At 34.6% G+C, this 24,140-nt stretch overlaps 1 protein-coding gene across 9 annotated transcripts in view; it reads right to left on the bottom strand.

Annotated features, from left to right (window-relative positions):
* LOC105832507 (protein TANC2) overlaps positions 1–24,140 on the bottom strand; it is a 208,645-nt gene that overhangs the window by 98,303 nt on the left and 86,202 nt on the right. For 8 of the 9 annotated variants that reach the window (XM_036295464.1, XM_036295457.1, XM_036295463.1 and 5 more), the window contains 2 exons: positions 22,974–23,347; positions 4,562–4,676 (listed from right to left, as the gene is read on the bottom strand). In XM_036295464.1, the coding sequence (XP_036151357.1) occupies positions 4,562–4,676; positions 22,974–23,347 (489 nt within the window). The remainder of the gene's footprint in view (positions 1–4,561; positions 4,677–22,973; positions 23,348–24,140) is intronic. The other variant, XM_036295461.1, reaches the window with a different exon arrangement.

The raw sequence follows: 24,140 nt of genomic DNA, 5'->3' as shown, positions 1-24,140 counted from the left end.
AAATCGGATCATTAATTGATACTCGTAGGAGAATTTGTTTGACAGATTCGATATAAAAGTCTAAACAACGTAATCGAAAAGCATGAATCGCTGCTTCTGGGATCCCATGATTTTCGTTATGGAATTTTACAGCTGCATGAGCACCGAAATACATTTTCTCTAAGGGAAGAAAATGTCTGGGATTATCATATTCAATTTGTTGCAAAGAATGAGAATCAAGATACTCAGCGTTTATATAAAAACCCAAAATGATTTTCAATGTTGTTTTAACGTGGCCGGAAATTTTATAAATTGCGATTCTTCTGATTGCATTGTACGATTCAAATTATTGAAGATAGGCAGAACAAATGATAAAAATTCTAAAAATAATTTTGTTGTTGCTTCGTTCATTGCTTCTAAAATTTTACCTGAGTTCAATAACCGATCATGGGTTACAGCATCCGTAAAGAATAACTTTAGAGCATCCCATTGCTCAAGCAGTCTGTTAACCACCATCTCTAATGAAAGCCATCTTGTATTACTAATTTGAAGAATTTTGTGACATTCAGATCCAACGAATTCTTGAAATTCCGTTAATAATTTTATACGTTTTGCACTGTGTTGAAAATAATTGTAAATATCTCGAGCAAGATCTTCAACATGACGAGGCAGTTTAGCACAGGCATACGATGCACATAAATTAAAGCTATGGCAAATGCATTTCTATACAAATAAATTTGGTATTTCTTGTTTCAATCGTGTAGCAACAGAATTATGTTTGCCCATCATGTTTGATGCACCATCTGCTGCAAATCCAATTATATTCTGTCGCCAAGGAATGTTTTCGCGATCCATTGAAAAAACAATAGTTTCAAATAAGTTTTCAGAAGTAGCATCATATATCGGTATCATATTAAAAAAACAATCTTTTACTTGAGATTGATTATAACATAATCTCACAATTATACAAAGTTGTTTTTGACAGGCTTTATCTGTTGTTTCGTCAACGATAATACTAAAAATTTTTTTTTTCATTTCCTCAACTAATAGTTTTTTAGATTCCTTGCCTGTGACGTTCTTTATTATAGCTGATGCTTTTGTTCGACTTAAAGTTATTTTTTTAGCTATCTATGAATCAGAAGCTACATTTTGAGTTATTTGTGGCAGATGATCTGCAACACGCATAGATAAGTCATGTTCTGCAATAAATGCAGCTAAACGTATTTCTCCATCTTCAACATTTACTGCCAGTTTATTTCCTTGTTTAATAGCTGGCATTTCATTTAGTTTAAATTGTTTTTTCATTGTGTTACAAGTAGCTACGTGTTTATTCGTTTGCATGTGTCGATCGAGCTGCCATTTTCCAGATTTGATAGTGATATGATCATCACATGATTTACAGTAAGCATAAAATAAACCTTTTTTTACTTGCAGCAATCCACGATTTATAATTGTTATCCTGTTCCCACGAAAGATTGTATTTTTGATAAATTTTTCTTGTTTGTTTCATCTTTTTTTCGGTAGATCTGACTGATCATCGTTCTCTTGATTTAAATGTTTGTTGTCCATATTTTATTAAATAAACTACAAATAATTTTCTGTTAAAACAGGAAATAAAAATTTCACATTATTACGTGAATAAAAAAAAGATTAACCTCGCTGGCATGAATTACAGAATTAATTTATACCTATCGTTTTATTTAAAAATAGAAAATTTTCACTATGGAAAATACGTCATGCAGATCTAAACAGTCTTATGATTCAAACAGTCTTGTAAATAAACTTCTGTAAATGTAAAAAATAAGAATAATAAATCATAATATCAAGGTTATTAAAGATATTAGGAATATTAGAATATCAGGAGACAGAGAGAACAACGTAGACTTAAATTATAAAATGAATTTATACACTACCTGTTTTCTTATTTTAAAAAATGACTAAGAAATATCAATATAAAATTATTTTAAGCAGATTTGAAAATATGACAGCGTAACTTTCAGTACAAACAACGACAGACTCGACCAAAATTGAATTGAATATCCCTAACCTTTAATCCATCCTAAGGAGTTAAGTGATAACTGACGCTTTTGTTGAACAAAAAAAGAAGTTTAGTAAGTCCCTAATAATTCTTTATTACGATTGGTGTTCCTGCTTCCAGCAGAAGCGCAATCGCTCACAGTGGCTAAGTAGCAATCGAATGTGGTTTTTATCTTTAAATCCAGAGCCAATCACTTCAAATTGCTACTTAGCCGCTCAGTGAGTAGTTGCGCTACTGGATACACCCAATGTAATTGGATACAAAAAAATGAGAAATTTTTATTAGTAGGTGGGAAAGTGTTAGATTTTTCAAAAAGTGGGAAATTTCCCACTTTAGTGGAAGACTTGGCAACATTGACTACCGCCGGCATTAGCGTCACCCAAGATACACCGACGTGGGGATTATTCGGTCGGATTTGTATCTCTTTTGTGTGTGTGTGTGTGTGTGTCTTTTGTGTGCGTGTGCGTGTGTGTGTGTGCGCGCGCGCGTTACGTGCACACACACACAGCAGACAAATACCCCACACACACACGAAAGAGATACAAATCCGATCGAGCAACCTTCACGCCGGTATATCTTGGGTGACGCTAATGTCGGCGATAGTGTCTCTGCGTCAAAGATTATAGATTCTTAGGACTGGCAATGATTTGACAATAATATCGGGATATTTATAATTTTCAAGCATTTTATATATGGTGTTGATAAATTCTAGTCGGTTTTAGATTATATTTAGTAAGATCACTATGAAAAATCTAAGAAATTTTGATTTTTTGAAATTTACTGAACTTTGAGCCGCCGTATTGAAGTCGTCATATTGAATTTTCTAAAAAATCTCGATAAGGTCTTTTACAGCAGATACAGATGACACTTTCTATTATGGTAGGGGATGTTCTGGCCATTTGTTTTTGCACTAAATATATGGTAGAGATGTCTGGTCATTTATCTTCAAACTCAAAATACGGGACTTTAAAAAAAAATTCACGAAAAAATCGACCCTTTTTCGAAAAAATTTCGAAAAAACGCTCTAACTTTTTTCAAAGACTTTGTTGGTCAATTTTGACGACGGCATCTGAAAAAGAAGGCTTTTTGTGTTCAAAAATGGTATTCAAAAATTTTTTACTAGGTTGATTACATCAAAAGATAGAGTTAAAAGTTGAGAAAAAAATGTGGCATTTTGGTCCAAAAAGGGTTCATATGCCCAGTCAGAAATGATTTCTCGAAACGATATCGTTTCGATGTCATTAATATCGAAGAGCTGTCGATTCAAAACTTGTGTCGAAATTTCAACATTTTCGAGTAACCAATAATTGTGTATAAATAAAGTATAATAAGAGTTTTCAACATTTTTTAATTTTTTAAGTATATATATATGTGATATATAATCTTATATTCCCAAAGATTTCATTCAAAATTCGAATCGATGTTATTTAGATCTCATTTCGACGTTTTGACAGTTGATATTATTTCGATCTTATTTCGACATTTTCGGACGGAGAGAAAATTGACATTTGAATAATTCTGCCAATTAACTAACGCAATTGGTCAATTCTCCTTTCATTAGAGATTTCAGATCGATTTTTAATATCGGATAAAAGATGCTGTCACCATGGTACAGATTTTTCTCGTAAAGTATATCGCGTGATCAATTATATATAGAGATGTAAGGCCCTGCGCACAATAGAGGAAATATTAGGAATAGAAATTAAATATTAGATACCTATTAGGGAAAGAAAAAGAGAAAGAGAAAGATCTTCCCGCATAATGTTTTTGATTGGTTACGCGTAAGGGCTCCCACACAGACTTTTGCATAACGCATAACATAAATGCATAAGAAATTCGATTGGTTGAATTTCTTATGCACTTTGCTTATGGACCAATCAATTTGCTCATGTACATACGTTATGCAAAAGTGGTGCGGGGGCTCTAACGCGAAAAAGTTTATAATAATCTTATATTTTTTAAATTCAACCGTCTTTTATCTCAAATAAGTAAAAAATAAAGGAAGAATAATGTTACCTTCCCAACTCGAATCAATGGACGAGTTCAAGTTAGCAAAGCGGCTAGGCCTGTCAAGCAGTTGAATATGATTGGTTGGATCCGAAGGTGGAAAACAATCATGTTTAATTGCTCGGCAAGCAGACCTAGCCGTTTTGCTGACTTGAACTCGTCCATTGATTCAAGTTGGGAAAGTAAAAGTATTCTTCCTTTATTTTTGGCTAATTTAAGATAAAAACAGTTAAATTTAAAAAATACAAGATTATTATTTATATTATTAATTTATATTATAGCCAGCTTGAACTCGCTTAATAAATCAAAGTAATTTCAATTTCTAAATTAATTTCCTAATGAGAAATAGATTCTCGAAACGAAAGTCGACAATTACTCGAAATTGGAGTCAAAAATCCATCGAATCGAACAGAAATTTCGAAAATTTTCGACTTCTCTTTTCGACATCAAAATGACGTCTTTTCGAGAAATCATTTCTGACTGGGTGTATTTGTATTTTAATGTGAGAGATAGATTTAATCGTATGCTTTGACATACTTTGCGTCATTTTGAGTTTTTGTCGATCTTGAGAAACAGAAGAACCTGTAAGTGCCAAAGCTTTACTTTTCAGATTCTTGGCTACCAATGAAAGATTTTCTTCTCCACCTCGCTGCTGAAAATAAAATAGCAAACAATGAGCAAGATTGCGCGAGATCAGGAATTAAATTTTGTAATAAGTAATGAAAAAATATTTGCTTGAGAAAGAGATTCTGATGTTATTTTTTCCATCTCCTTCCTTTTTCTTCAAATGTAACAAGTATGTTACGAGGAAGTTTCTAAAGTTCCTAAAATTCTTACGTAATTTTTACATCGAATCTATGATCGCATCCACATAGATTCTAGTACCGTTTTTGAGCGGATGTCCACTCGAATATTCACGTAGATTTCACGATGCCGATCCACGTACCATTAACGTGGATATCACGTACCGTTTTATTAGGGTATTTTGCGTTTTTTGCATTTTTCGACATACAGGAAATATTTTTTTTATCGTTAAAAAATTTTTGTAGTTGATTCTCATATTACGCGACAAAGCGCAATTACGCACTATAAAAAAAGATTAGTATTAGCAACTAAACAAACGTAATTCCAAAGTTGTATATAGCAAACTAGCTGCTTTGATTCTTGCAACATCAATTCTTGCAACAGCAATTTTTATGTTCTTGTAACATCTTATTGTGTCAAATAAATTGAAAATACAGTTATATTAGACAAAAACTGCATTAAATTGATCGATTAACTAAAATTACTCATAATATGAGTAACTTTAACTTTGGAATAGTAATCGATTAATTCAATACTGTTAGATCAATCTTTATCATAGTTAAAAAAATATCTATAATGTCGATATAACTATATTTTAGTTGGAACTTTTACATCAGATTGTTGAACAGACTAAATTTTTATTCAATTTGATTCAATTGTAGTTGACGTAACTAAATTCATTCAACTCATTGTCAGAAGATTAGTTTGTTCTACTCAATCTTTTTTTTCAGTGCAGCTGTTGATTACCGCGAAAAAGATGAAGATACAATTAAAGAATAATTTTTTGTTTTGTATTCCTCCACATTCCAACAATTATATTCTTGAAAAAAATTATTGATGTGCAATACGTTAATTTTTTGTATTTGTTAAATAAATCTGTTTAATTTCTTAATATTTTTGTTAACCTATTTTATTTTGTTAATTGTGCTGGAATTTAAAAGTTTAAATAAAGATCAAGTTTTGTGCTACAAATAAGCCTGATTCTCATTTTACGTAAAAAAAAATCCTAAAATAACGAAATAACTTGAAAAGTTAAAGTTAAATAATCAAAAATAATGAGAGATTAAGTTTACCTCGACCAAAGGTCGGATTTACCTTGGATTTTGAAGAAATTAGCATTTTTTATTATATCTCAGAACTAATAAGTACTATACTGCCAATTATTTCGTAAAAAGTTGCGCCGAGCAATAAGCTATCCAATGGTACTTTATTTACTGCAATCCATTTTATTTTAAATAAGATATGACCTAAAAATCTTAGAAAGCTCGGATTAGCCCCGGTCTCCCTCATATGTTTTTTTTACAAAAATAAAAGTAAGAACAAAATAAAAACAAAAAATTATGGGTTGTAAAATTGAATTGTAGTGCTTCCTCGTGGTGCATTCTGAGTATATTGAATACGGTGTAGTTGATCCTAACTAGTGTCCCTTGAATATAGAGTCTGGCCAGTTCCCTTAAAATGGCGTCTTTGTGGTGGGGATGATGTGTTATTTATGACTGTGAAGTTGTGTCATACGAATAAGCAAAATACACAAGATGTCTTCTTACTGTGTGTCAAAATGTTCTCACTCGTGGAAAACTGGCAAATCAATGTATTGTCTACCAAGAAATGTTGACAGAAAGCAACAATGGATTGCAAATATAAACAGAAAATTAGATCTTTCAAAGATCTAAATATCTATATCTGTATCTATATCTATATCTATATCTATATCTATATCTATATCTATATCTAAATATCTGTTTAGATCTTTCTTTAGCGTGTTCTATAAAACCGTGTCACAATTTATCATTAAAATTATGAAACGTTTCATTGTGTATATATATATATATACATACAATTAACAGTGGTTTATTATAAAGTAATACGTGATCGTCCCGAGCTAATATACAGGGTGCCCAACGCACATAGGTCAATTTTTGTAAAAAGGTAAAAGGGATCGAGATGAACATAAAAGTCCAATATTGTCTTGGGTTAGGTCTGCAAATAATCGAGATATTAACGTATGGAATTCTCAAATAATCTAATTAATTTCTATCGTAATTGTGAACAGTAAATAATAAAAGCTAATCAAACCTTCATAATAAATTTTTTTCTGTTATAGCTCAAGCGAATCGAGCTCTTCCCTCGGCGCGCTCTCATTCGCATAATTTGAAAAATTAATACCTTGATTATTGGTGGACCTAACCCAAGACCTAACCAAAGACCTAACTTAAGACAATATTGGACTTTTATATTCAACTCGATCCCTTTTACTTTTTTACGCCTTGACCCATGTGCGTTGGGACCTCCTGTATACAACAGTCCCTACGCTAATATTTACAGTGGTGCCTCGGTTTGCTAGATATGTGAATCGCTGTTGGCGACGTGTGTCGCGGCACGCGTGCGTACGGAGTCTTTCGCAGTGATACGGCGCTCGGAGTAGCGGCGGCAGTACGCACAAAGCGTGCGTTGGTCGGTCGATGCGTCGATTGGCGGTAGCGTCGGTCGCGGCGAGTGCGGTGCTTGGATTATTCGCGGCGATGCGGTCGTGACTGCGCGGTGTGATGCGGCGTTTTGACCGTGGCAATCGGTCGCAGTCAAGGTCTGTAGATAAACGACGGGAGGGAAAGAAAGGTCTTCCCCGTAGACATAGACCTAGTTTACACCCAGCTGTCCAATCCCGATTCACTCTGGAGAGAAGTAAAATTTTTTTGGTGTAAACGGGTTAATTTCAATCTACTTCAATCCTCTTTCTTCAGCGGAGTAGCGCGAACTAGGATTAGAATAAGTGTAGTGTAAACGCTTCGGATCGAAACGTAGCGAGTGTTACCAACAATACGTGATCAACTAATAGCAAGAAAAACACAGGCAAATATTTATATATAATAATTTTGAAGTGAATATATTTAAATTAATTTCTAAATATAAAAGTATCGACGACAAGATGTTAATATTTACCTTATAATTATAAATTTATAAATTAATTTTATAATTCATTAGGTTAGTAACTCTGACTTCTTACTTTCATTCCGCTCTTACTAGGAGTAAGATCAATCCAGTGTAAACGTTCCCGTGTAAATACAGTGTAAATACAGTTCACTTGAGTGAATCAGGATTGGACAACTAGGTGTAAACTATATCATAGTAAGTATAGACCGAGCATCCACTGTATAAAGGTTGATGCATACGAAAAGAAAGACAAAAAGATATAAGGTAAGTTTCTTTCTCTTTTTAATGCCGGAGAAGTGGGAGAAAGAAACTCATCTTACATATCTTTTGTCTTTCTTTTCGTATGCATCACGCTTATACAATAAATGCTCGGTCTGTACTTACTATGTCTATACTTACTAGATCTTTCCACTCATATTTAATTATTTGGCTCCAAAATGGCGGCCGTAGCTTCCAGCTGTTTAACCACGGAGGAATAAGAAGGAGCTTAAAGGGTTTCAGGCGGTTTTCTCCGGAAAAACTGGGCTCGATTTCGGGGTCGGTTAAAACCGCTCTTTGACTATATAAGTATGGACTGCTAGCAGCCTATTTTTCCCATTAGAGCAAGTGAGAGGTTCCGTATCCAACATGACAACGATCTGCAGCGCTATCAAATACTAAAAACCCAGAAGTTTTAAATGCCATGAGGTTATGTTCAAATGTGTGCGCAGTATAGAGATTTATCACATGTAAGTGTGTGTCTACGAGCATAACATCACAGTATAGGTATATATATATGCACACTTATACTGTGATAGCGTCGTACATTAGTTCGCCGTTCTCTCAATTGTAGCGCTGCAGATGTTGACTACGGGCTGCTAGCAGTCCATACTTATATAGTTAAAGAAACCGCTTTACTGATGTTGCGATCTGAGCGCGCTTGTCAGAAGAAACAAGGAACTAAAGGTTATTCCAACAGCTGATAATAATTCATCATAAATACTACTGTGATATAATACATAAGTGCTGTGACGAAAAGATAAGCAGGTTAAGAAAAAAGGTCAAGAAGTTAATTTATGGTATTAAAATACATTTATTTATAATATTTATATGACATAAATAAACAAAAGTTGCTACAATTAACATATTATTTGTAACAACTTTCGTTTATTTAGTTCTAAAAATTTACAATAACTCATGATATAAAATAAATTTATTATTATTGAATTTTATTGTTATAAGTATCATGTATACATAAATTTATTGCAAACTATCAATTTACTTCAAATTACACACCACTTGAATTTATTGATGCATTTACTTTTAAATACTATTTTATTTTATTCTAATTAGTTTCCACGTTAATAACAAAACGTTATTTTGGAGGTTTTGGTTCACTTTGTTCGAGAGAACAGGCATAACTCAGCCATTTATGGAGTATTGTGGTTATATGTCGCCTGTACCCAGTGAGAAATAGTACATCGAATCGACATCGATTCGACATCGAAATCATCATTTCGATGTCGATTTGACGTCGAATTCATTATCGTTTCTCGCTGGGTAATAATAAAACGTGCGTAACAAATGGTTTTCGCGTAAGCATGATACAGTTACCGACAGTAAATATGATGACGGATAATTCTATAATGCTTTCAATTTTTCCCGCAATCTGGCGCTCAAATCGCATTATCTCGGTTCAGCGGAGTCGCTTTTCCGGCCCACTTTTTCTCCCGGAGTTTAATCTCCTTCTTATTTCTCCGTGTGTTTAACCAAAATCAGAGCAAGGCAGCAATCATGTAACTTTTTCTTTAAGGCGGAAACGTGAAAAGTGAAAAGTTTCATGTAACTATCTCTTTCTATTGTGTTGAATAGAAAGAGACAGTAACTTGAAACTTTTCACTTTTCACGTTTCCGCTCTAGGGGGAAAATTACATGATCGATACTCTGTTAATGTATCAATATACGAAAGAGGTTAAGTGTAGACAAGAATGCTTTAAAAAATTAATATAATCAAAGTTACATTAAGAAGTGGTAAAAATAAAGAAGTAAAGTGTATTGAAAATAAAATAAACGTAATAAATTGTAATAACGAACTTGCTAAGCCTCGATAACTATTAAATCTTATTTAATTCAATAAAATTGATATTAAATAATTTTTAATATTTTTTTTCAGTTCTGTATTATGTTTTAGAACTGAACAGTCGTATTAAAAAATTATTTATTCAGACACTTCAATAATACCTCACATAATTTCGAACTTCACATAATCTCTTTTTTGATATTTAACACTATTGAATCCAAATTTGTTTCGTCAGCAGGAAATCTAAAAAGACGAAATCTTTGTTCTGCACGATTGCGACAATTTTTCGCACAACAGCCTGGCATTATTACACATATTTTTTACGATACATCAATTCCACCTTCTCCTACCTTCCCCATCTTTCACTTCTACTACTACTCACTCACTCTTCTCGTATAACACACACTCATACAAATTTCATGACTCCAAAATGGCGCCCATGTGAAGACCTTTCCCCTCCCGTCGTTCATCTACAGACCTTAGTGACGGTGAGTGCGGCGCTCTGATTGGTTATGGCGGTACGGTCGCTACTGCACGGTGTGATGCGGCACTCGCGTTAGCCGTGGCGATCGGTCGCGGCGGTGTGCAGCTGCGCGGTGCGGCGCGGTGCAGAGCTCCAGTCGACTGTCACTGTGATCAGCTGTTACGGTGATCAGCTGCTGTTGACGATCATCTCGCGAGTATGATCATCCGCGGCGTCGGTTCCCTCTCAATACGGGCAAGGTCTGTAGATGAACGACGGGAGGGGAAGGAAGGTGTTCCCATCCATTGTTATACATTTTGGCCACAAAATGGACGGGGCCAATACGATGTATCAATTTCACCTTCCCCTTTCTACTACTCACTCACTCTTCTCGTACAACAAACACTACACATACACTTTATGACTCCAAAATGGCGCTCATGCTATGACTTTCTTTCCCCTCCCCTCGTTCATCTACAGACCTTGAATACGGGGTCCCCGAGAACGGTGTCGGAAGCGATCGCTCAGTGCGCGAACCGGGATTCGGATAACGAGTGGGACGGTGTAATAGTGCTCAGTACGCGGCGTGAGAAAGCGCTCAATACACGCTGTCAAGGGAGTCGGGTTGAGGTTATGCGGCCCTCAGTGCTCTTGAAAGCTCAGCTCACTTCGCTGAGAGGATCGATCGGCTCATTACGTTAGACCAGGGACATCTGCTTTCTTATCACCGGTGGAGAGCTTTTATAGCCCCCGTTTGGTGATAAGAGGAGCGGAGACGTGAGCAAAAAACGAGATAACGGTGGAGGCTACGCGAGGTAGAGGGGCAACGGCCCTGTATCTTACAGTCCCGGCGGTTGCACATGGAACGGCGCGTTACAAATGTAAAAATTATTTAGAAATCATTATTTGTTGCCAAACGCACATTACCACTTGTTTTCTTTAAAAAATCATAATTCACAAACTAATAAATAAAATATAAAATTCAAAGGCGCAAATTAAAGCTAAATGTAGCGCGAATAAGAAAAAATGAGATAATGATTAATTAAATAGAAATACTTAATTTCGCGTCATTAAATGTTTTGTAATTTTTAGACGGTTACTTTTTTAGACTGTTAGAAACAAATTTTTAAATAACAAAGGATGAATTTATATTCTCAAAATTATTTTTTAGAAAAAAACTCCCTAAAAATCTTGAAAAACGCTTGAAAAAAAGGTTTCCGAAAATTTCTCTGCCACCCTTTGCGCCATTATGTACCTCTATGCAATGTCAAATTTTTATTAATTACAAAAATATTTCAAATATGTTTAAATTATGCAAAAAAATACATTTTCAGGAAATAAATATTTTTACTTATCTACACACAAGATTGACGTGTTCCGTAGGAACAGAAAATTCAATATTCGAACTTTCACAAAAAATCAATACTCGAACAATACATAACACATGTTTTCAAGATGTGACGCTTTAGCCCTTCACAGGGCAACAGAGGAAATAACGGATAGAGCGGAGGAGCACTGAAGACGAGACTCACTTTCGTTAACTGCAACACTTCTTTCTTGTACTTGTGTAAGTGAGCTTCTCGAGCCAGTGCGAAACGATTTCCCTACACGTGCGAGTTATCATTGTAACGACAGAATTCTTTGTGATATCAATCGCGTAGTGCAATCGTTAATTTAGTAATAAGCATTGTAAGGAGCCAAATCTCCGCATTACAAGGAACCAAGTTTCTTTATCATTAACGCGCGTACGGGGCCCCGCGGCGTTATAGTCTCTGAAACAATGGGAATAGTCCCTGAAACAATGGAAATAAGATGCGTTCAATAAGAGTGGATATAATTTGCTCACGTTTGAAATGGCCACACGTAAATTTGATCACGTTTGAAATGGCCACGTTTGGAATGGCCACGAAAAATATTGCACGGAGTTCAATTTGCCCACGTTCGAAACGGCCACGTTCGAAACGGCCACATCCGAAACGGCCACATCTGAAAAGGCCACGTTCGAAATGGCCACGTTCGAAACGGCCACGCTCGGAACGGCCACGTTCGGAACGGCCACGTTCAAAATAGCCACGTATGTTTTACTTGAGCAAATGCAGCGGTCATATCCTCATGCTTCTTATAGTCACAAACACATGCTCTGTCTAGCACAAGCCATACAAAAAATGCGTAAATATCAATTGAGAAACCCAGCGAGAAATGATAATGAATTCGACATCAATTCGACGTCGAATCGACATCGAAATGACGATTTCGATGTCGAATCGATGTCGATTCAATGTACTATTTCTCATTGTAGATATTTAAGTATCTACATACGTATTTTAACGAGCATCTTGTCTTGCGTGGAAAGTCGCAAACCCATGTGGTGCAGAAAATGCTTTGCGCGCGCGCGCACACACACACACGGGGGGGGGGTGCAAGAGGGGCCTTCGGCTCCCCTCCCGTCCAAGTCGCTAACCCATGTGTATTGTATTGGAAATCAAATAAAACATACGTGGCCGGAACGTGGCCGTTTTAAACGTGACTATTCCGAACGTGACCATTTCGGACGTGGCCGTTTTGGACGTGGCCGCTTCGAACGTGGGCAATTTGAACCCCGTGCAATATTTTCCGTGGCCATTCCAAACGTGGCCATTTCATACGTGGCCGTTTCGAACGTGGCCATTTCGGACGTTTTCGTTTAATAACACCCTCGATAACTATTCAAGTAAAACTTTACATCAATCGATTTAATTCATAGTTCTCGATTATACATTCCACGATTTTGTTGTAATCAATCATAAGAGGTTTTTATGGCCACACGGCTTTTCCCCTCTAGCCAATAAAGGTTAATCCCTTCGCTCAAAACCGCTTCATTTTTTTTCCTCATCCACCAAACTTGAACCACGGAAGCTTCTCCATGTTTGAGCAGTTTCCGACCATACAGACGTAAACCTTCAACCATGATCTTTCTAGTTTCGCGCACGACTTCAATGTCTTGCCGCTTGGACTAAATGAGTTAGGGCTCATGTCTATATTAAATTCTCTATCGTACGATCTTTTTTTTTGGAGTTGACAAAGATTATTCCATGACAGCTGGTTTTTCGGAACTAACGGGGAGCACATGAATGACCCTGATTGGAGGGATTAAATTTAATTTAAAAAATACGTTTTTGTGCGCGCGCGCGCGTGTGTGTGTACTAATAAGTATTAAAAAAAATCAATGTTGGGCCATCTTGAATATTTACAGTAAAAAAATTAATATTAAAAATGACATTTTTCTCGATAACTTTGTAAATAATACAGTTAAAGAGCTAAAAATTTTAAAAGAATTTTTTTTCAATCAGGAAATAAACCAAATATTATTTTGGTACTTGTCAATACTTTTAGTATACTTATCTAGCTATAGCCTCTATCAGATCATTATTATCAAACGTTTTCATCGAATTTTAATTAATTTTAAAAGTATTTATGAAGAACGTGTAATTTTGTTTCAAATTGGATAAAGTTCCGAAAAGGTCGAATTTTCTATTTTTTTTTAATGTATCGTTACATATTTTGATGCGTTGATTATGGATATAAAAGTGAAAATTGTCGCAAATTTGATTTTCGTGACGAAAACCATAAAAAACTCATAAAAATTATGTTTTTTTTTTCTATTTATTTCCGTAAATAATAGAAATGTTTTAAAAATTGTAAGGACCCGTTTTGCCGTTTGCCTGCTTAAGGATAAACAAGACTGTTACGCTTCTACCTCGTGTGGCCCCCTCTCTCTTTGTTTCCATCTTCTTCGTCACCAGATCGCGGATATATAACCTCTCCATTGGCCACGAGAAAGCAATTCTCTCTCGGTCTGCGTAGTGAGCAGACCATTCCTCTTCGGCAAAGTGACCCGAGTTTCCTAATAGTGAGCGCTGATATCCACAACCTGACGTGCGTACTGTTGAGTGCCGTTCTTATCACCAGTGCGTATTAAATACTTCTCGTCGTGTAGTGAACGACACTTCCCGCACACGCTTCTCAAGTCCGCGGATTGAGCGGCACGATACTCCGACCCTGTCTTCGGAGACACCGTACTGAAGGGAAACCAGCACACCGCATAATTCACAGGAGGATGATTATCGTCGAAAACAGCTGAATTGCAAACAGATGATGCGATTGCGTGTATCCATTGAAATATATATCATATTGGAATGAATACTGTTCCCAATAAAACAGTACGTGATATCCACATTAATGCTACGTTGTTTGGCATCGTGAAATCCACGTGAATATTTGATTGGACATCAAAAACGGTACTAGAATCTATGTGGATGCGATCATAGGTTCGATGTAGAAATCACGTAAAAATTTTACGAATTTTAGAAACATCCTCGTAATATATACGTATTCTCTAAATTTCTTGGAGTGAAATGTTACTCCAAAAAAATGGAATTTTACTTCAAGCGATAGTGAAATATGATCACTCGAAATGGAGTGATATCTCTTCATATGAAAATGAATTTTTCGCTCGATAAGTGATATCTTTATTTGATTAGAGTGAAGGTCACTTGTCTTGTAGCGAATTGTTCACTCAATTAAAATGGGTAAATCTAACTGGCAGACGAGTGCGCAGCGTTTCTCGAAATATCCATGTAAATTTTCTATAAACATTTCTTAACAGATATATCTACAGAAAATTTAATAGATATTTTGAAGATAAAAAAACTCGATGCAATAATGAAAAAAGAACATTGCATCTACGTGGATAACTTGTGGAAAAACCTGCATCCACGTAATTCATGTAAATTACGTGGATGTCACGTAACTATTTTATTGAGGGTGTTGCTGATTGGTGGGCAAGATTGTGCCAATCCCACTTTCCAAAAAGGCCAAAAAATAGCCACCCTTGAATTCTGACTTGAATTTGGTGCTAAATAATTGTTATATATAAGACATTAATTCCCTAGAAGTTCCAGATTGAGCCCACTCTTTATTTTCAAGATATGGAAGGTTAAAGTACCTCTGTCGAGCTGGCCCTCCCCCCTGGGTTGCAGCTCAAAGGGGTTGCAGCTCAAAAATCGATACGTACGTATTTTGCGAGCTCTTAAATGAACAAACAATATTTAGTTACGAAGTAAATAGTCTGCATGATTTTAAGTGCAGTTCTCTCTTATACTGGGGAGGTTTAGAATGATTTCTCGTAAAGGGGTTGCAGCTCAAAAATCGAAACGTACGTATTTCACGAGCACGCAAATGGACAAACGCTATTTAGTTGTAAAATAAATAGTTTGCGTAGTTTTAAGTACAGTCCTTTTCTGTACTTGGCAGGTTTAGGGCGATTTTATCGTAAAGGGGTTGCAATTCAAAGATCGGAATGTATGCATTGTAAGGGTTAATCTTTGGAATTTTGTACGTTACATTCTTAAGATAATTCTTAATAAGTTTCATTATTTTTCCTAATATTTTTTTCGATTTGCATTTGTAGGGGGTTGTTTAGGGATTAAAGGGATGAGCTCAATAATTTTAATTATATCAGCTTAAAAGCTCATAAAAAGCTCATAATTCTCCCGCAATGATCGATTTGGTATCTTAATTTTTAAGTGGTGGGGGGGGAGCTGAGTGATCGACGTCGATTCAGCCCCCCCCCCCCCACAAAAAATGTTAAGTTCCTACTCAAAATAATGAGCTTAAAAATTTTAATTGGTGGCATGTAAGAGCTCATAAATAGCTCATAATTTTGCGTTATTCTTTTTTTATTTTTGCATGGTGGGTGGGCCAGCTCGACAGGGGTGGTCAAAGTTTGCATTTTGCAACGCTAACACAGGCACATAAAAATAGTAAAGTCATCTGTCTCTGAGACCACGTCAATCTCTATGTATTTTGACGTGCTGAAAGCGGAAGATAGTGGGTGATAGAGCAATTTTGACACCAGATTCGTTTTCAACACGTTAAAATACATAGAGATTAACTAGTAGGATTCTAGAGACAGACCACTTTTCTTTTTTTGTGTGTTTGTGTTAGTGTTGCAGAATGTAAACTGTGATCTCTCATATCTTGAAGATAAAGAGTGGGCTCAACCTAAACCTTTTAAGGGATTAATTTCTTATGCATAACTATTGTTTAGCACCAAATTAGAGTGGCGGAATTCAAGGGTGGCAAAAGAGGTAATTTTTAGCCTGTTTTTGGCTTCATTCTTTCACCAATCACCAGACCAATAACTGCAGCGATACCGCCGTGGAGCCTTCGGGCCAAACATAGTCGTTCCGTCGACTCACCGCGAGCGAATCAGAACTACTATTGCGATATCCTGCGATACCGCCAAACAGACTCCTTGTTATCTTCCTTGCAACACAAGAATTCATGTATATATTAGTTTAAGGCTTTGTATATATTAGCTTATGGGATCACACGTTTCAATTAAATTATATCTAATTAAAATGAAAACTGAAATATAGCCTGTGGCTTTTTATTTATCGAGTCCGCCGCCCGAATCTTGAATTCAAAGTCAAAAGTTTAAGTGAAACAGAACAACGTTTAGAAAACGCAAAATTTATAATTATTCAAAATGTAATTATTTGGTTCCACATGGCTTTTCGACTTTCCACGTGAAGCGAGATCCATTCACATCCTCCCTGTACTTATGGTCAAAAACTACGTCAATAATTATTCTGTTCACATACTTAAATATACATATAATAAAAAAACTTAAAAATAGTATAAGTAAGCGTTAAAATTAATTAATAAAATTCGATTTAGGTTGGATGAGTTTTATGAATTATTTGTGTTGAATGGGTTTAACACTTAACGTTGTTTTTCTCAAAAATTGTTATTTTTATGGCAAAAATCAATGGAACATAAAATGTGGATTTTGATGAGATCTACAACTTTTATCTGTATTAGAATGTGAAATGAGCGGATTTAATTGTAGAACAAGGTTGTTTTCTATACCTTTATTTATTCTATACTTATAACTATTTAATACATGTGGTCTGCACGGCATTCTTTTCTCTTCTATCTTTCTTTTTTTCTTACGCCTTTACGCGCTATTTTATTTCTACTAGATGTCAACACTCATCGGCGCATCTGCGCACTCGTTACAATATAAATGTACATTCACACAAGAATTCCAACACGCCTCCTTACATTTATATTGTACATTTAGTTTTACATCAATCTCTTTTTATTTAACATTTAATAAACATTTGAATTTTCCTTTACTCAGCGATTTTGTAAAGATGTCTGCAATATTTTCATTAGAATTAACCTTGAGTACATCATTAATACCCTTTCTTACATATTTATGTACATAGTGATAATGAACTTCAATATGCTTCGAGTTCTTTGTGACGTTACCGTATTTCACTATATTAATTGTTCCAGAATTATCTTCATAGATCTTTATTGCTTTTATTAGATTTATATTGAATGTTTTTAATAACTCTTTTACAAATTTCAATTCGCTTACTGCCTCTGACAATGCTACATACTCTACAAACGCTTTTGTTACACACTTTTGTTTTTTTGATTTCCAGTAAATTACATTTCCAAATAATCTAATTACATATCCTGACGTAGATTTCCTATCTAGGTTATCACCGGCCCAACGGCATCTACGAAACAGTCCTAATATTTGATAGTTTTCATTTCTTATGTAATTAAGGTTTAAGTCTTTTGTTAAATATAAATATTTTAACATTCGCAAGGCAATGCTCCTATCAAATTTCGATGTTGGATATTTCGTTCGCATGTATCAGACTTTTCAATTTTTATATTTACTTTCATAGGTGTACTGTAAAGTTTACTGTTTTGAAAGTTATATTTCCTAGCTAATGATTTAATATTTCTTTTGATTTAGTTTCATTTCATGTTTATTATAATTATAATTTATATTATTGCCAAAATATTCTTTTACTTCATTTAAGTCTTTATTCTGAATTTGTTTGATAATAAATCCTTTTAATTTCTTCTTTATTCTTACTGCAAATTAATAGATCATCAACAAATATTATCAAGTATATAGTGTTTTCTCTATCAACTAGTGTATATGTCATGGTCAAACCTCGTTGCGCGGGCGTTCCTAGGATTGACTGGTCAATGCGCGGAATAATCAAGCGTTTTGGTCAAAGCCCGAAATAGTTTTGTATTTCGGCCTTTGCCTGATATGTTTTTAATCTATCCTAGGAATGACTAACATGGCTGGTCAAAGCTAGAAACTGAAAAAATCACTTCGGACTTTGACCAAAACGCTTGGTTGTTTCGCGCATTGACCAGTCAATCTTAGGTATGATTACAATAACGCCATGTAAGCCCGCTATGCGGCTTGCAGGTGTTCTAATCTGTCTGCTATTCGTGAGCGATTCACGGCACGAATGCGTTGCTGTCTAGCACAAACCATGCAAAAAATGCGCGAATTTCAAAGGCCCCCCTTGCTCCCCCCCCCCCTGTATGTGTGTGTGTGTGTGTGTGTGTGTGTGTGTGTGTGTGTGTGTGTGTGTGTGTGTGTGTGTGTGTGTGTGTGTGTGTGTGTGTGTGTGTGTGTGTGTGTGTGTGTGTGTGTGTGTGTGTGTGTGTGTGCGTGCGTGCGCGCGCGCAAAGCATTCACTGCACCACATGGGTTTGCGCCTTTTCACGCTAAACGAGATGCTCATAAAAATACATATAGACATTTGAAATTCGCGCATTTTTGAGAGTACATTTTATGTTCTTAAAAGAGAATATATTTTATGTTCTAAATATTTACCAAAGGTTTGTCTATTTTAAGTAAAATCTATTTTATGTTAACAATAAAAATATTATTAAAAAATCTTGGCTTTATTTTTTAAAGTCTAAATTAAGTCACACTTAGGATTGACTAGTCAAAGTCCGAAGTAATTTTTTCAGTTTCTAGCTTTGATCAGCCATGTTAGCCACTCCTAGGATAGACTAAAAACATGTCAGTCAAAGGCCAAAATACAAAATTATTTCGGACTTTGACCAAAACGCTTAGTTATTCCGCGCATTGACCAGTCAATCCTAGGAACGCCCGCGCAACAGGTTTGACCATAACATATATAAACAGTAATCTAGATTGCTTTTCTTAAATCCGAAAGTTTTTAAAAAGTTATCCAAGCAATCATACCATGCTCGCGGACTTTCTTTTAAATCATACAACGCCTTCTTTAACTTACAGATTCTATTTGTACTGTCTTTATAACCTTTTGGTTGTTGTACATATATTTTAGAATTTATTTTATCATTAAGAAATGCTGTTTCTACATCTATTTGTTCTATTTTTAACCCTATATTAACAACATGTTAATAGAATTTTAAAAGTTTGCATTTTTGCTACAGGAGAATATATATCCTCAACTATTTCGGTCTGTTGAAATCCTCTAACAATTAGCCTAGCTTTATACCTAATATCAGACTTTTTTGTATATATTTATTTAATGTCTAGAGCCCTTTTACTTTGTACATTTTTTATTAGATCTTAAGTCTTGTTTTTCTTTAAATAATTAATTTCCTTATCTATAACCTGTTTCCAATATACACGTTCATCGATTTCTATCGCTTTCTCAAATGTATTTGGTGTATCTGCGCTACAATAATTTACGTAAACACAATTGTTTTGTTTATAATAATTATCATATCTCTGAATTTGCTTTCTTTCACGCTTAGATTTCCTTACTTCATGTTTATTAATTATGTTATTATTTTTACTTTTACCTTTAATTATTTCAATTTTAGTTTTACCTAACTATGAGTCTGAGTCACTTCTCTCACTGTCATCCGACTTTTTATTTCCACTATTTTCAGTGTTACTCCTATTTTCCGATTCATTTCCATTTGAACCAATACATTTTACATTATCTTCTATAATATCTACATGTCTAGCAATCATTATTTTGTTATTTATCAGTACCCTACATATATCCTACATCGCTATAACCTAGCAAAATCCCTAGATCTGCCTTCTTGTCCCATTTTGACGTACTCTTTTGTTCTGTTCTCTTTTGTTCTATCTTTAGAAAAATTTTACTTTTATATAAACGCAAGTGTTTTACCTCTGGCTTTCTTTTACAGAATATTTCATAAGGAGTTTCCTTTTCAATAGTGTTTGCTAAGGTACGGTTTTTCAAATAAGTAGCTGCACAGACTATTTTTGGCCAATATTTTTTTTCTACATTTGCTTCAGTTAATGAACATCTAAATATATCCATAATGGTTCTGTTAAATCGTTCAGCTGTTTCATTTAATTCATGTACATAAGTCGGACACGTATTAATAAGGATATCCTTTTCTTTTGCAAAGTTATACATACGATTATTTATATATTCTTTTCCATTATCGCATCTCAATATTTTAACTCGTTTGTCAGTTAAGTTTTCGCTTTCGTTTACAAATTCTACTGAACAATCAAAAACTTTAGTTTTAAATTTTATCGGATAAACTTTAGCTATTTTACTATAGTTATCAATAAATGAAATAAAGAATTTTTCACCATTTAATTCTGTTGTCTGAAAATTTCCACATCTGTATGAACAATTTCTAAAACTTCTTTTGCTCGATTTCTATTATTCTCAAATGGTATATTATTCATTTTATTTTCAATACAAGTTTTACATTTCATGAATTCTGACTCTAATTTATTTGGTATACCTTCTAATATTTATCTTTTACTTAACGTATTCAAATAATTGAAATTGACATGACTCAACATTCGGTGCACTTCTCTTTTTGACTCATAATTTTATTGCTACTTGAAACACTTACATTAATATATTCAATTTCACTTTTCATTTAATGCAAATTCCCTTCCTTCCAAGCTACTGCTGTAAGGTTATCATAATTATTATATATTCTTGTTAATTTACCTTTAGAAACAATAGTATGTGTATCCGTAATTCTTCCATAGCTAAGTAAATTTGAATGCATATCTTTTACATAATATACGTTATTTATCCTAAATTTATTTCCGAATGCTTTAAACTTGCTAATAACTGTACCTATTTTTTGTAACTTGTACTACATTCTTATTACTTAAATAAACATTTACTAGGTTTTTTTAATTCAATACATTTATTGAAATAATTTTCATTTTTTATAATATGATCTGTACATTCGCTGTCTAAGTCAATTAATTTCACTTTTACCTAATCTATTTCCTTGAACATCCTTATTCGCCATGTTGCATTCCACCATCGTGATCCACGCGCTCGATCCTGGTTTGTCGTAGTTGATTAGCGCGATATCCTCTCGTATTGCCGCGATAGCTGCCGCGTCCCCTTCCTTGATTCCTTATGTAATGGCCTCTTCCGGTGTTTCCTCGACCACGTGTTGACGGTCCTCTTCTCCATTATTCGCCTTTGCCTGCTTGGCTGCCATGATGACAATCTTTTTTCATATGTCCAGCTTTGTCACATCTGTAGCACTTATGTTATATTTTTTTTCTTCCAATTTCAGCAACAAATGTATTTAATTTCTTCCCCATGTACTCGTCCTCCTTGTTGTTTTTTAATTCCGCGACATTTGAATTTTAATTTTAATTTAACATATTCAACCGTTTAGTTTTCTTCTTTCATAGCGTCTATTGGATCTCCAATATGACTATAACTTTCGGGTAGCGTATCCAGGATATAATTTAACTTTTCTTTCTTACTTACTTTTGCTCCTGTAGTTTTCAGATGATTTATTGCCTTTTCGAATTCACTGAAAAACGTCACTGAATCACTGTTGTCCTTCAACTTTAATTTGCCAAGTTTGTTTCTGCATATTATTTGTAGAGCCGTTGACTGTTTTTAGTACATTCGTCGAATTTCTTCATAATACCATACACCGTAGTTTCCTCGCACACGAACTCTAACTGTTTATCTGAGATTGCACTATAGATATAATTAATTACCTTTAGCTTAATTTCATCCCATGTCAAAGTATCACTTGGGGCCTTCTTACGTGTAATTACTTCAGCGCAGTTCTTAAACTTCAAGTATATCGTAATTCTCTTTTTCCACATTGCATAGTTTTCTCCATCAAACACCGGTATCGTGATTTCGTTCTTTGCCATCTTGGTCTTTTCCTTGTATGTCGACTTTACCTGCATAGTCAATCACTTCAAACTCCGATTTCCTTTTCTTCTTGCTTGGCACTTATACAGCCTCAAAACTCGAACCAATCACGCTCTGCTACCTTGTTAGAATGTGAGGTGAGTGGATTTAATTGTCGAATAAGTTTGTTTTCTATATCTTTATTTATTCTATACTTATAACTATTTAATACATGTGGTCCGCACGGCGTTCTCTTCTTTTCTACTTTCTCTTCTTTCTTACGCCTTTACGCGCTGCTCTACTTTTACTTAGTGTCAGCACTCATCGGCGTATCTGCGTACTCGTTACAATATAAATACATTCATACAAGCATTCCAACAATCTGAAATACTTTTTGAAATTTCTATTATTTACGGAAATAAATAGAAAAAACCATTTTTTTAATGGGTTTTTCATGGTTTTTGTAATAAAAATTAATTTTGTGCCAATTTTCATTCTCCTATCCGTAATTAACGCATCAAAACACGTAAGAATACATAATTTCAAAACAACCGAATGTCCCAGCTTTTCAAAACTTCACCCTTCAAATTTAATTAAATTTTATTAAAATTATGTTAAAATTTTATTGAAATTTTTCTAAAGTGTTTTACAATACGGAAAAATTTTTAAGGTTGTATTTTCTTTTATGGAGAACAACAAACTTACGTGTATAATTCGCGACGGTGGTTGAGTCTTCGTGATGACCTTAGTACATAACCTCGGACTGCTACAGAGAGAATTTGTTGATGATTCATCCAGCCAAACATCCGTGAACGCGAAGGTAGACTGTGGAGCCGAGAAAACGTCTCTGAGAGGTGGCTCTTCCAACTCGTCATTGTCGTTATCGTCATTGAAATCATAGTCACGCAAGCAGAGTGGACAGACTTCGTTGCGAAACAAACAAGAGTAACAACGTTCATGGCCACAGGAATCGATCAATCGACGTTTCTTGCCCTTGTCAAATGGCATATCGCAAGAAGGGCACGTAGCTTCACCCAATATCCCTGTCGACTCGATCAACGCTCGCATTTGCGCCAAATCTGCAAAAAATAGTCACTTTTTATTTTAATTAATAATTCTCTTTCTCCTTCTATCTCTCTTTGATGAATGATAAAAATCTGATGAACGTAATTATAAAGCAAAATAAATTTGACGGTAAAAGAGAAGGATTTCATATTCGGGTGCTTAAGAAAATAGTCAAAGAAGGAAGAAATAAAAATACGCAATCTAAAAAAGGAAAGGAAAACGGTTCTCTGATGCTCGAAATGACTCAACGTGGAGAAAAGGAAAAATAAATATAGGCTGGAGGAAATATTTTATATTCAATTATTTCAGTATTAAAAGATGTTTTAAATGCAGGTTAAGCATAAAAAAAGTATGGGAGTGGGTTGCCTTAAATACTAATATTCCAATGGAAGAGAATTCCTTATTAGAATACAATACAATCCACTTTTGAAAAAGGGATGTTATTTATTTTGTCACCGCTTTTCCGCAATGCTGATTAGTTGTTGGTTGTCAAATTCGTGCTGTGTGACTCACTTTACTCTGTCGTCTGTTAAACTTTTGACAGTTCGCCGTATTTGACTTTTGATAGTTCTTTGTATTTCACAGTGAATCTCTTTTTTAGAAGGAGAGTTTGTAGAAACGGACCAAGTGAGAAAGAGTGTTTAAAAGAGAAAAAATATAAATATATATTAGGTAATAATAAATACATGAAAATATAATAATTTACAATTTATTAATGTTAAATTTATTATTTTAATGTAAAATTTATGAGTGGATATAATTTGCCCATTGTTCGAAATGGCCACGCGTAAATTTGACCACGTTCGA

This window comes from Monomorium pharaonis, chromosome 1, assembly GCF_013373865.1.
Source record: "Monomorium pharaonis isolate MP-MQ-018 chromosome 1, ASM1337386v2, whole genome shotgun sequence".
Lineage (NCBI taxonomy): Eukaryota > Metazoa > Arthropoda > Insecta > Hymenoptera > Formicidae > Monomorium > Monomorium pharaonis.
This window is presented reverse-complemented; position numbering and strand designations above follow the sequence as displayed.